Genomic DNA, 14,446 nt, shown 5'->3' on the forward strand with positions numbered 1-14,446 from the left:
AAAATACTATTGAAAAGTGGATTTTCCTTTCTTTTTGAATAACAAATTTGCTTCAAGTTGCTAAATATATGTTTATCTGTTTGTAATACGGAAAAATATGTTCTGTAAAAAATATGTATTTAATGGAAATGGTAATTTTGCATGAAATTGAAAAATACATTTTATGATGTTTGTTTAGTATTTGATCATGCTTGCTTTATTGGGCCAATTTGTTCCATAAATTCTTAATAAGTTAATATTCTTTTCTGTATCCTATCGCTGCTTACACTATCATTCGCTGTTAGATCGATTTCGAGGCATTTGGTAATTTGTATTCCGCAAGAACCGTCCATTTATTCAAACACAATCATATACTTGTTGTTAGCGTTCTGCACGAATCGGGTGTAGTTTTGCAGCAAGTAAACGGCCGAGTACGAGACGTCAATCGTAAGCTCCATGAACTGCTTGGTGAAGTACTCGAATCGATCCATGTTGTTCCGGAATCCATAGTGACCCCCTTCGTACCCTTCCCGGCCTTCGAGAGTATCCTTCTTCTGAGCGATCCGCTTGGCGATTTCGAACATCTCCGAGTGCTGCGACGGGACGGGAGCTAGCGGGTCAAAGTTACTGTCCTCCTGCAGGACATCCAGGGTGTCCAGCGGTATCAGCTTTCCAGCGGCCGGATCGAGGCAGGTACCGGCTTTTAGAAAGGCGAACAGAACCACCGTGCACAAGACTGCAAGGGAATTCATTCTAACGATACCTGGGAATGGAGCGAGAGGTGAAAAGGGAACGATCATTAGCGGGATGAACTATCGCACAGGGGGGAAAACAAATAAAAAACAAACGAGACAAACGATCCGGAGGAGAATGTTTGAAAGCATTATTCGATGGCCAAGTAATGACCGCCTTCGGGTCGGCGATCGTGCTTACCGTATGCGTATGTAGCTGCGAGTGGATGAAAGAAGAATGAAAGAGGTTCAAAGCGATCTCGCCAGCTTTATGCGTTTGCCGGTGCCAAACTTCGGGTCCCGTGGGCTCGGGACCTGGTGGCCGTTCGGTTCGCGCGAATTTTGTTTTCTTTTGTCTTTCGCGCGGTGGGTCGCCGGGAGTCCCTTCACTCGCGACTTTGCGCCAAAGTAGCCGCAACGAGACCGCGGGATCCCGGGTGGCTCATTCTATCGTCGAGTGCATTTTCGGCCAGAACGATCAGTGAGCCGTCGTAGAAAGTCATGGTAAGTCGGTGGCTACGGGAACGAAAGCTGTTTTTGATCATAACCTCATTTTTTGGGATCATTTTTTCGATGTACTTTTACAGCATTTAGTACACAGGGATCTATTTCTGTTAACGGTTTGCGTCGGGTTGGTCTTGTCAACCGACGTTGGGAAGGATACGCCGGATACGATAGTACCAACTCCACCAAATTTGGTGGTGATGGGCAATATAACGGGCGCCACCACGTCCACAACATCAGCCTTCACGGTACCTACAACAAGGACTTCAGATCAGCCCTTTACTTCCACCACTCCTCGCCCTCCACTCCCCTCGGCCAGAGCAAACACTACACCGTCAGGTAGTGTTTCGATTAAGAGGATCACCACGGGCTCCGCAACAACCGGAACCACTTCGAAACCGTCCGCCAAGCGGCAGATCAGCTTGAACGAGTTTCAACAGCTGGTGGCGAAGGTTAACGACGAGATCGGCATGCTGCGAAACCAATCGGCCAACCTTTCGCAAACATACGACGAGCTGGTACGGCGGTACAATGAGCGCACCTCGCAGATACCGATCGTGCTGTACGATGTGACTGATTGCTCGAATGGTAGCAAGTCTGCAAATGAGGAACATATCGCCACATCGAGAAATGAAGATGGATCGATTGCGTTGCTGAATGTTCAGGGAGCTTCCAATGGCACTGAATCGGAAGAGATCGATAAGAAAATCGAAGCACCGTCAGTCATTACAATGGAAAGCGCAGCTAGTACAAGTACAACTTCTGAGCGGTCTCCGTCGACATCAAGCGAAACCATTGTTGAACGAGAGCCTCCAGTGGTTCAAGCTCCAGAGATCGCTCCTCAACATCCATCCAATGGTCAAACTCAAATCTATGGGAATCAGTATTACAACTACGTGCACTACTTCATGTACCCGCCGAGCGAGGAACAGCTGAAGGATGTCCTACGACCCGCCATTCCAAAGCATCGGAAAAAGAATGGACACTTTTCCCAGAAAGCGGCAAATCGGCGTAGACACGGTGGGCACAGTTTTGAGCAGGATTACAATGACTCACTGGAAGAAGAGAACACTGGACTTCCGGTAGATGCTCGCTGGCGATTTCCACCAAATTTTGCAAATCCAATGAATGATCAAGAGCGCCCAGGGATGTTGAGAAATAACTTGAGAGTTCATCCACTTGATGCTCGTCCATCGTATGATCCACCACCTCCGACGTATCCTTACGACGGTGCGTACAGATGGCGTAACAATGGTAACCTTATTACACCTCTCGAAGAAACTCCAGTCAGACCCTTCGTCGAAAACAATCCTCCCACTGAAGTGCGCACACCTCTGCTAAATCCGTTCCGTGACGATCTTCCCTTCAGACGTCCTTCGAGACCAGATGCATTCGAAAGGTTTGAAGCACCGAAGGATGTTCCCAAAATTCCAAAGCCTCTAACACCACCGATTCTCGCAACACCCGAACGAGCCTCCACCGACAAGCTAGATGCATTTTTCGAGCGACGGCGGAAGGTAAATGGTCCGACCGCGGACAAGCCACCGGTAACTCCCAGGCGATCGGTGCAGACCACGGAGCGCTCCACAACGCCACTTTCATTGGAAAGCCTACTGAACGGTGGGCTGAAGATGGGGAATTTCTCCATCCCAACCACCGTCAAGCCGGTCGCAGGAATCGAGCGGAACGGTTGGGATGGATACGATTTTTCATTCGTCCGGAAGGTGTTTAACAAGCAGAAAAATAAAGACCAGCAGGAGCAGAGAACGGCTAGGGTTGTCGGACCCGCTCTCTGAGCGTATCTTTTAGAAGAGTAGTTTTTTCTTTCCTGTTACAAGTAGAACTATGTTTTTGGGTAGAATAAACCATTGATTTTTTTTTAAATTAAGGTAGAACAATAGTTTGTGGTGCATTTGCGAATCAAAAATCACGTTGATTTATATCAGGATACTAACACATACTTCTAATGAAATAAAAATACAATATATGAAATAAAATAATCTGTTATTAAGCTTTTCACTCGAACAAAGAATTAATATAACTCTCTCACGACATGATCGATCTTTTTAGGAATGGCATTTGTTGTCAGACAAATCTCCTAATGGGGTAGGTATTTCTTCCATAGAATGGAAAAGATTCCAAGTCGCAACATAAAATCATCCTGTATATATTTTTAAACATCTGGTAAATGTCTGAAACTAAACATTTATAATTATATCCTTGTACCATAGAACATCAAATGGATTTTTATCTGTCTTTAATTTAAGTATAAAGTTAAATTAAACTTCACGTCAACTGTAAAGACATTTGAAATGAAATAACATTAAAACGTCTTTTACCTTAAATGCCCTGATTTGCGGCGCACATTCAAACCACAGTCACTTTGTCGGAGCCTTTAAATACGAATTAAGAAATTAAAGTAATTGTGCCCATGCTTTGTGGTGGAACCGGATGCCTTGCTGTCCGATACATGACAGACGGTCAGCCAATTAGCAATTCTTGAGATGCGGCTCGCATGCTTCATGTTTGAAAGGAGTTCAATCGCAGACGGCGATTTGATGGGAAACCAAAAAAAACGATAAAGATGGTTAAAATTAACGAAATATTAACCCGTTACTTGCCCTGCTTTGTGATATGTTATCTAGCAGTCCAGTTATCCCTTCACTTCCGCGGAGCATCACGTGTGATGCGGTTTTATTGTGTCCCCAAACGGGGCACCCCGGCCGATGTGCTCGTAAGAGAACAGCATAAAGTTAACGAAAATGCACCGAATTAATGTAATGAATGCTGTTGCTGTCGAAAAACAAGTCGAGAATGAGCAATCGGAAAGCGGACGTTCACTTTTTGGTGCAAAATCATCGCACGAGAAGTAAAAGCGGAGATTGTTTTTGCGAGCGGACGGTTGCATCTTTGATGCGGCAGAACCCGCGAAGAACCTTTCTAAAAGCCCAATTTCGGTGCAAACCCGGGCACGCCGGGTGATAAAAGGAATGCACCCCAAAACCAGCTGATTCGATGCAGTTCTTTTTATTGCAGCAGGTTTATCCTTTATGAAATTGTACCGTTGCAAATCTCCTTTCACTTTGGGGGACCGGTTCGGGTCATCTTCGTATTGTTTGCGTTATTACAACTTCCCACTTCGTGAGGCTTATGCTGAAGGTACAAGGTGCTCAAATGCGTGATCTTGGCCACCGGGGCAGAGCGTGGAAAACTTGTTTTCCTCTGCAACACGACCGATGGAGGGAAACAGTCAAGTTCAAAGTCGTCTCTTTTTTTGGATGGAATATAATAATTACCGACCGGTTGAGAATGCCCGAAAAAGCAACACATTTGGTGCCATAGAGGGACAAAGCCCCATAAAATGTAGGTCAAAGTGAAGGGCGGCTGATATTTTTGGAAAAGCTGGTTCTCCCACCGTACTGAACAGGTCGGTAGTGACAGGATGTGAAGGGACAAACAGAGCTTATTTAATCGGAACTTAATGCTCCCGAGAACGAAATGAAGAAGCCAATTAAAGGCAATAAATTTACCTTCACGAGCATCTTTTGATCGCGTGGTGAAAGAAATCCCATTTGGTTAAGTTGAATTGAAGAAAGCTTGGTGTGCTTTTACGATGAAGCCAATTCAGAAAGAACGGTAATTTAATATCTCACCGCAGGGATATTTTGTGTGAAGGGTCGATTAAAAGTAACGATAATGAACAGTGAAATGTGGCGATAAAATCAACCGATTTCTGACGCGTTTAAACTACGCATATGTATTGAAAAATGTTTTCCGGATAGCAAATAATAACAAAATCATTTACTTCTTGTTAAAACTATTGCTAATGCTGCAAGCAAGAAAGAAATGTTAATTAAATCTTACAAAAAAACCCTTTGTTTGTAAAACTTCCTCTAACTAAAACCATTTTGTAAATCGCATGTAGTTGCGTTTAAATCGAATATATTTAGGACAAAGCTGATTCTACATGTCTTTGAGTAACTATAGCTGGATCGCTTGGTTTAAAAAAATCCTTATTTAATTAATAGAGAAATCTTGAAAGGACCTACTCGTACTCAATATTTTACATTGTCCGCAATGATTGTTGCATAGAAATTTCTTTACAAGTTTTAGGCGAAAGTCAGAAATTAGTTTTAGAATAATATAGATAAAAGTTAGTTGAAACAATTATTGTATGTACTTCTCTCTCTTTATGAAAAATTTTTCTCTTTAAAAATGCTTCATGCCAAATAGTTGTTGTTGAAGCAGATATACAAACACGAAGGTCTTTTCAATTCTGTGTTGCCCGATTCAATGAAGATATTTATTGAACAGGTGTGTAATTGAAACAAAAACCAATTTTTAGTTTTAGCTTATGTTCATACTCAAATTACATACATGTTTATGTTAATGTAACCGAAACTCTCGAAAATCTAAATTTGTTTTTATTCAAAACGCTATTTACACAACGATATGAACGTTTTTAAAAGCAATAAACGGTCGCGCGATCCTTACATTCTCAGGTTCGGTTGCATTCCAACTTCGATGCGCTTTGCATCCCATTTAGTTTGAAAAACAAATACACCTCTCGATTACCGATTGCACCACGAGAAGTTCCCAAGCAATGGCGTTACCGTTTAATGACCACACGAAAAGTGGTGGGTGAAAGTTGAAAGTTTGTTTGCGCGAGAGCGGTTCATCGTCAGTTGCCTGTGATCATTACCACAGATACGATCGCTTTTCGACTACTGAAAGACTTCCACTCAACACCTTAAACATGTGTTTGCCGAAGGTTTTGTTAGCCGTCCTTCTAATCGCCGCGCAAGGACTCGAATTGAGTGCAGCGCTTGAACAAATCAGTCAATTGGGCACGAAGCAGCTCATCGTCATACATCCGGTGATTGATTCCCTCGCTGGGCTTTGGAGTTCCTTCCAGGGAGAAACAACGACACAGTCGGCAGTGCAACGAATCACCCGTGTAACAACAACTACGACTGCTTCCGTAACGGAAGTCCCAGCAGGATACTACGAGGCCTTAGAGGCTTTGTTAGCGAGTGTGATGCAAGCAAACGAGGAATTGTTCAATAAAAAGATGACCCACTAATTAAAAGAAAGCAATTCTCTACAGAGTGATTTTATTGTGCGATGGTTCGTGTACGTGTGTTTGTCTCTAAACTGTCTGTAATTAGTCGGAGTTGGTCTGGGTGGTGTTATATAAATAAATCTAAGCCTGTGGTCCACGCGCTGTGTGTCTATTCCTTGTCTTCGAAGAGTGTATCCAGAGCTTCCGCTACGTCGCTATCGATTCCTGGCTGTTCCGCATCGTCCACGGCTACTCCTGGCTCGTGCTTCACTTCCTGTTCCTCCACCGCGGCGTCCACATTAAGGTCTCGGCCGTAGCGTCGGTTGGCTCCGCGTTTCCGTGCGTAGTATTCACTGCTATCATCATCATTATCACCCGTTCCATAGGATTCCGTGGTCGTGGGCCTCCAGCTGGTCGTTTCCGGTGTCGTCGTTAGTGGGGGCTTCGTTGGTCGCGGTGGTCGTGGCTTCGGGCCATAGCCCGGTCCGTATCCGGGGTTTCCGTAGTCACCGCCATATCCTGGGCCGTATCCGTACTCCGGGCCTCCACCGTACGCCGGGCCTCCTCCATACTCCGGCCCTCCTCCGTAGCCCGACTCGTAATTGCCATGATGGCCAGGTTTGATGCGCTCCGCGATCTCGTCCATCATTTCGTTCGATAGCTTAAGACCGCTCGATAGGGAGGCCATCTTTTCCTCCAGGTTTGCGCGGAAGCCGGCCAGCTCCTTGTCCCAGCAGCCGTGCCTGAATTCGTCATCATCGTCATCGTATCCTTCGGATTCCTCACCATTCAGGCTGTAGTGCACCTTCAGCAGGGCCCTCCGGATGTCCTTTTGAGCGCGTATCAGTTCGCGAATGATGCGACGCTTCTCCTCGGGTGGCAGGCTGTTGACGTCATCGTATCCGGAATAGGCACCGATAACGAGCCCGCAGAGCATCAACGCCCCGAACAGCGGGAGAATCACCTTGCCTGTCAAACCCATCAGTGCTTTTCTGTCTAAAATGATTGGAAAAAATAAAGGAAAAATTACAGAACACACATTAATCTTCATTCTTTCGATCTTGGATAGGATTTATTGGGAAGCGACGATCTTACCTCACGTGCTCTGTTGGCCGAGAGTACTGCTAATGCAATAAGCATACCGTTGCGCAGTGCATTCGTTTTTATATGGACGCGATTTTCGTCTGCCAACTCTTTCCAAAAGAAAGTTCTAGCTCCTCCCATTGGCTCCTTCCAGGAAAAGGTGTCCTGCCCTTTCACCAACCACAGAAGAAAATATATCGTTCATTCCTTTTCTAAATTGTGCTGCTATTTCATTCACCGAATCGATGACACGTGTTTTTACTGAAACAAAACGTTGTTCCGTAGAGTTGACAATTATTTGTTCCTATTACATTTGTTGCATGCGCCAAAAATGAAGGGAGTTGAAATATTGTTAGGCTACTATACCGGATAGTAATTATTTTTTTGTAATTTGATACCGCTTGAAAGGAGGCTTTTTTCATGTCTCTTTCCTTATCTATTTGTAGATTGAAGGGTTATATTAACTAACTCTCTGCTAATAATGATCCTGATGACATTTACAGTTGGAATTCATTTGAATTCACATTGCCAATCTGTTTTCTAAAGTATCAGTAAACTATATTGTTAAGAACTGTCTCAAAAATTACAAAAATATTGTAAAACAAATGTTTGACCATTTGTTCAACTTATGCCTTATGTTTTGATTATGCTAGTGAAGATAAAATTGATTAACATTAGACATTTGATGGACACATTTGCTCAAACCATCGCACATTTTCTCAACATAAAATTTGAAGGTAAATTCAAATGTCAAGTAAATGTAGAACGCATAATATAACTCTTAAATAAGCCAAGATAGCAGAAATAAGTAATTGTATTCAATTAAAGCCTGGGTAGCAAAACTCGGCAGATTGTTTTTAGTTAGCTGTATATGTCATCTTTTCGTAAATTGGTAATTAGATTAGGTAGTTAGATAAATACCACAAGCTGAAAATTTATCAGTCAAACTCATAACTTTAACGAATAAAATAAAAACAACGAAAATTGTGTAGTTTTAAATTGTTTATTGCACAAATATAACACTTGAAATGAAATAGTCCCATGAATTCTTAGCTTCAAACAAAGACAATTAGATCTGGGAATGAAGAAAGAGGAAAAGAACAAATTCGCCTCCCATTATAAATTGAATAGCTTAATGCAACACACAAATTTAAAAAATTATACAAAATTTGAATGATATTGTATGCTTTTTTATTTATTTCGAAATTTTCTGCCCATTTTTAGTTAACATAATGATTTTCCTTAACATAATTCCAGCATGTAAGTGTCCTTTGAAACCGTCGTTTGCCTTAAGCCGTTGGCACTTGTAACCGTTGGCTGCGCAGCGCATCGATCGTGGCCTTCTGGTCACTTAGCAGCTGCTCCATCCTCTGCAACTTGTTGTAATCGTAGCCACCGCCACCATAGTCCTTGTCCTTCCGGTAGTACAGCTTCTTGTGTAGAGCGTCGATTTTCTCCCAAAGCCGCGTCCATTCGCCCGAGTACAGCGACACGAACTCATTCACGTCCTCCACTAGCTTTTTGTAGGAGTCTTTCGGCTGCGGCGGCTGATAACCGAAGTACGATTTGGCCTCGTTTTCCTCGTGCGTTGCTTCGGACGCGCTGGAGGCGGCTGTGGTACTGGATACGTTCAGGAGCAGCATCAACAACACCGTGAAGGCTGACAGGTAGGCAAGCTGTTTGCAGGACATCGTGGTGTTATTCTTAGGATGGAAAATGGAGCGAAAATAAAATATTGGTTTGTTGTAAGACATTTGTCGTCCTTCCGGTAAACTCACCTCATGAACTGTTAGCGATGCAATAAGCGTTTCGCACGCAGACGAATGCTTCTTTATATGAACTTTCTTTGGTACGTTTGCTCCTCCCTGAAATTTTGAAAATTTACTTTCACCAATCACCTGCCATCTGGTACATCCTTTCTCCTTTTGCTTCACATTTTTGATAGAATGTAAAAAATATAATAAAAACGGTCATGTGCTTTGGAGTTGCCGAAGGGAAACATGAAACCTTAACACGCTAACCTACTTTATGTACTATGGATTATGTGAGATTTTTTCATTCAAAGTATTTTTATATAATGGTTTTGAATGTTCAATGTTCAACTTATCAGCATGAGATAATTGAAAAAAAATGAACAAGATAGAAAGAAAAGACCGGGTTGAATAAATCATTACAAACTTTTAACATATTTTATTTAGCTCACCCTCGAAAAATGTGTTAGAATATAGACGGACCATAAGAAAACCATCAGCAATATTCCATAATTTATGTAGTGTGATATAAAATAATGATGCCAGTACATATATTGTTAAAACTATAGAAGATAATTTATTTCAATGTATTTCTAGTGGAACAGTTTCAATAGAACCACATTCGTCGATAAGAGTAGTTATAATTGGAGAAGCGTTGCATTCGTTCGTACAGCCGCTGGATTTGTTCCACGAACTTGGCAAATTCCAAAATGAGTCCATCCACGTGGTGCGTAGACGTTACAGTGAGCTGTTTGTAGTCGGGCCGCTGTTTCAGATTGACGAACTTCAAAGAATCCACGAGGACAGAGCATATCAGCAGGCAGGCAAACGTCAGAACCACTTTTGGCGAGCAACCGAACATTGTTACGTCTTTTTTGTCTGAACAGCTTTTGGATACTGATGTTCCGTTAAAACAAGAACGGATCATTTATGTCGGGCATCATGTTATTCTACATTCTGGTGAAAGGTATACGAGCTGGTGGTTGTGTTCTGTAACCAAAAGTTTTACGATTGTTCAAGAACGTTGGGGCCGATCTTCCGCTTCGGTAGCTTCTAGAATTATTAGACGAGCGCTTAGGTTCGTAGGGAAGAATAGTTCCATCTGTGAGGTTCCGGAACTTAGGGATAGTACCCGTAGGGTAGCTTCTAGAACTATTAGATGGGCGCTTAGGTAGAAGAATTGTTCCATCTGTGAGGTTCCGGAACTTAGGGATAGTACCCGTAGGGTTCTTTATTCTTCCAATTCACTACTCGAGCGTGCAGTTCTTTAACCTTCGCGTTCAGCTTTTCGCACTCTGGTCGAATTTCATCACATCGTTCGCGCACGGTTTCGGTCAGCTTCCTGTAGGAGTCTCTCGGTTTGCTGTAGTATTCGCCATATCCTGGCTTGGCGTCCAATTGGTCGGTGGCTGAAACATTCCAGCAAACTGCAGCCAGGAGAAATGTAAGGATAAAGATCACCGAGATCGAAGATGACGAGCTGGACATTTTTGTTGCTTTCTTTTCAACAAACTGATGAGTTTTGGCAGGAGTTGGACGTATTTTATAAGAATGGAGGAAACACTGTTGATTTGAAAAGTTATTTTTTCATGCAGTATATTAACGCTCATCGAGAATGGAGTGAAAGCTGATCAATTTAAGGCAATTTTGAACGAGTCAAGTTTGAGAGTACCGTTAGTAATTATTGGTTTTTGAACGCTTTGCTTATGATCAGAGTGAAACGTGCCGTGAAAGAAGGTGCTAAAAATAGATTTCAGAACGATAAATGAACAGGTTTTCTTTTCAATTTTTAGATTTGTAACTATTCATTGCATTTTAGGTTTAGTTAAAAAATTTGGTAGATTTGATCGATTGATTGATCACGATTTTATTAAAATTGTCTAGATAGACGAGCAACAAAAATCTATTAATAAAATACGTATATAGCTTCGATTTGTTAGTAAATTTTGTTTCCTCCCGATACTAAAAAGTTTTTCCAGCTTGGAAAAAGTCTAAAGACGGCAAATTGCAGCCCTTTCACTTTACATACCTTGACGTTGCATGATTTTCTTATTCCTGTTTGGGGAAAAGAAACCTCATCGAAACAAGAACACATCCGGGAAGCTGAGAAACAAAAAGGAAAGAACATTCTACCCCGACATTCACGCGTGAGAACAAGATCTTATCGCGTTCTTCTTTAGTCGAAGTTCAAGCCCGAGGACCCACCTTGAAGACCCCACGGTGGTATCAGAGTGAGTACGCAGAGAAGGTAAGTTTGGCATCACATGCTTCGTATTTTAACTTGTTCAGTTTGTGTTTCGCCACCGAGAAGAGGCAATGTAGATCGGAACAGAAATGATCCAAAGAGTGTTTTGCTTGGTTGTGGTTCAATGCTTGATAGCGCCACACTTTGGCACCGGGGAGGGTATAGAGAAGGTTTCGTACCTGTTACAGTACGGTCCCGGTGTTCACACGGTTTTTGAGCAGCAGAATTCGTCGGGAAATGGTAGTGATCTAGATGTGAAAGATCGTGTCGTTGCATCGGTCGAAGTGCCGGGAAATACGACCATTCAAACGATAATCAGTACGGAGAAGTATTTGAAAGACGATCGAACGACGCTTGCAGAGACTGAAAGTGGCCTAGTGAAGGAAAAAGTTACTGCAGTTTATGTCAGTGATACTACCGACTCTACATCGGTTGATGAAAGGAAGACATCTACAGCAACCACGAACCTGGCGGATCGTGTCAATGTTAAAAACGACACTAAAGATAATACGGTACCATATCATGAAGGACCTGCAAATGGAACCATGACCCTGTTGGAGCCGACGACCGATCACTCTGTCGATTTATCAAAAATAGAAACTACCACGCTTAAAAATACACCACCACCACCACCAGAGCGCGAAGGTACAAGTGAAACGATCGATCCCGGATCAACGATCTCCGAAGCACATCAGCATAAGACGCTACCCAACGGATGCCGCGCCCCGGTATCTGTCCTTCGTAAGCTGCAGCCACTGCCACAGCCACCAACCCTTCCCGCGTTCGGCTCGACCCTTCGCACCGACGTGATGGTCAACCTGAAGCCGAAGGAGCTGCGCACACTGATGAGCACCTACATCGGGCTGATCGAGGCGTACAAGAGCTTCAACCAGCAGCAGCGGAAAAACATCGCCCAGCTCGAGGAAGAACTTGCCCGCCACGAGCTCGTGGCCGGCCGAGCCCAACGGTTGAGCAACACGAAGCTTCAGATAATAAAAAAATAATCCCGACGCGTTGTTGTGCTTTAAAAGCTCCGAAATTTTCCAGCCTCCAAAAAACTGGCCACTCCTTAAGACGTGACGAGAGCTTGGCATGCACGGAAGCATAAAATAACTCCAAACTAGTGTTGGGTCATATGAATCTTTCGACGAGATTCATTCACATGAATCTTTTACGGAAGATTCATTCAGAATCATTCATGAATCTCTCGGGATTCATGAATCTCTCGGGACTCATGAATCTCTTGGGATTCATGAATCTCTCGGGATTCATGAATCTCTTGGGATTCATGAATCTCTCGGGATTCATGAATCTCTCGGGATTCATGAATCTCTCGGGATTCATGAATCTCTTGGGATTCATGAATCTCTTGGGATTCATGAATCTCTTGGGATTCATGAATCTTTCGGGATTCATGAATCTTCAGATTCATGAATCTTCATTGAGAGATTCATGAATCTTCGTTGATTAATGAATCCTTAGGGATAGGAATCTTTAGGGAACAAACTAAAACAGATAACGACGATGCTTTGCCCCACCGTAGGAGGTACAGTCTGACAAGAAAGTATCCGTACAGTCATCAATTTTAACTTCAAGCCTAGTTATCTCAGCGACTACGTGACCTAGGACAACCATTTAAACGACATATCGTAGATAAACTTCTACTATATCCAATGAGGTCTTAACATTTCGAAAAAGTTACTTGTAGGTCACTTTGTTTTATAGAAACCATAAAAAAGGCTCAAAATCGATGGCAAAAAAGTATCCGTACATGATGAGTATTGATGATGTGCCATCGGTACCTGATGTGCCAATATGTTACAATCAATGCCACTTGCCTCAATAATGGCCAGCAAGTGCCAAGGCATCATTTTTTTTTTTCGAAAGATGCTGGAAATTTGACCCGATTTCTATAATGTTTCTAAAGGGGTCTTTCGACAAATGTTGTTCAGAGATCGATTCCGTAGACTTTGGGAGTATCGTCAACACTTGTACAGTCTCATAAAGTGGTATTTCTTGGACAATACATGGTCTATTCTTGGGATCGTTATTTTACTCAGAGAGCATATTATTGAACATTTAAAGTTTAACCTAGCCCTGGCTTGTCCAAGTGACAAAATGGGCGAAGTATACTATGTCCCACAGATGATTCATATTTAATTCAATATTTCCAGTTCGATTAATGGTCTTAATGGAACACCATAACACAAACTCTCAACTACTGTGTTTTATAGTTGGAACAACGTTGCTCGTAATGATGGTTGAGTTCGACGTCTGGTGTCTATTGTTACTCGTTTTTTGGCCAAAATTGCTTAATTTTGTCTGTATATAGTGTATAAAACATTGACCCTACACGCCAATGGCATCAAAATACAGCGATTTGCAAATCCCCAGTCTTTCTTATTCTTTCCTAGGAAATGAAAAGTTTGCAACTTACAATAATGCAATGTAATTGTTATTTACAAAAAACCTTCTTAAGAGTTGAAATCCAAATCATATGATTGATGCACTAGACACTTCGTTCGTCATGTTTGAGGACTCGAAGTATGAAGAACTTAATAGCTTTTCGAGCAATCACCCTCCCATAGCGATTGAGTAACCACGAAAGGTGTCTGTTTGCGGGGTTTAGTCTAGTTGCATCCTGGTTAATTCGACAAATTATAAGTTCCTGAGACTTAGCATGAGATTTTTCACAGGGTTCATAAACTTGCCAAGTTAGGTTCCCTTTACATCACAAGAAAAAGATAGCTCTCTATCGGTTGCAGCTGTTTGCCTAGTTTCACCGGCCATTTCACGTTAAAATATAAAAATAGTAGATATAAAATTGTTGCCGCCATACTTTTAGACACTTGATAACTCTAAATAATGACTAGGCTGATATTTTGACTACTAGAACCTCACCAAACCGGTGTTTTTGGTCAAGAAAGTCGGGTGTATGAATACTTTTTTGTCATCGATTTTGAGCCTTTTTTTGAGTTTCTATAGAACAAAGTGACCTACAAGTAACTTTTTCGAAATGTTAAGACCTCATTGGATAGAATAGAAGTTTATCTACGAGATGTCGTTTAAATGATTGTCCTAGGTCACGTAG

The 14,446-nt window shown here is 42.3% G+C and overlaps 3 protein-coding genes across 3 annotated transcripts; all 3 read right to left on the minus strand.

The window, feature by feature from the left end:
- Positions 1–332: 332 nt before the first annotated feature.
- LOC131262869 (uncharacterized) lies at positions 333–731 on the minus strand. Its single transcript, XM_058264954.1, has one exon. The coding sequence runs from the start codon at positions 729–731 to the stop codon at positions 333–335; it is 399 nt and encodes a 132-aa protein (XP_058120937.1).
- Positions 732–6,445: 5,714 nt separating this feature from the next.
- On the minus strand, positions 6,446–7,258 carry LOC131265043 (uncharacterized). Its single transcript, XM_058267304.1, has one exon. The coding sequence runs from the start codon at positions 7,256–7,258 to the stop codon at positions 6,446–6,448; it is 813 nt and encodes a 270-aa protein (XP_058123287.1).
- Positions 7,259–8,648: 1,390 nt separating this feature from the next.
- Positions 8,649–9,050, minus strand: LOC131262868 (uncharacterized). Its single transcript, XM_058264953.1, has one exon. It carries the CDS (start codon positions 9,048–9,050, stop codon positions 8,649–8,651), a length of 402 nt encoding a protein of 133 aa, XP_058120936.1.
- Positions 9,051–14,446: the final 5,396 nt, after the last annotated feature.

The sequence above is a fragment of the Anopheles coustani genome, chromosome 2 (assembly GCF_943734705.1).
Source record: "Anopheles coustani chromosome 2, idAnoCousDA_361_x.2, whole genome shotgun sequence".
NCBI classification, from domain to species: Eukaryota; Metazoa; Arthropoda; class Insecta; order Diptera; family Culicidae; genus Anopheles; species Anopheles coustani.

What these genes read in the sequence shown, in the direction of transcription:
- LOC131262869 (XM_058264954.1), bottom strand. Translation starts at nt 731, where the DNA reads ATGAATTCCCTTGCAGTCTTGTGCACGGTGGTTCTGTTCGCCTTTCTA.
- LOC131265043 (XM_058267304.1), bottom strand. Translation starts at nt 7,258, where the DNA reads ATGGGTTTGACAGGCAAGGTGATTCTCCCGCTGTTCGGGGCGTTGATG.
- LOC131262868 (XM_058264953.1), bottom strand. Translation starts at nt 9,050, where the DNA reads ATGTCCTGCAAACAGCTTGCCTACCTGTCAGCCTTCACGGTGTTGTTG.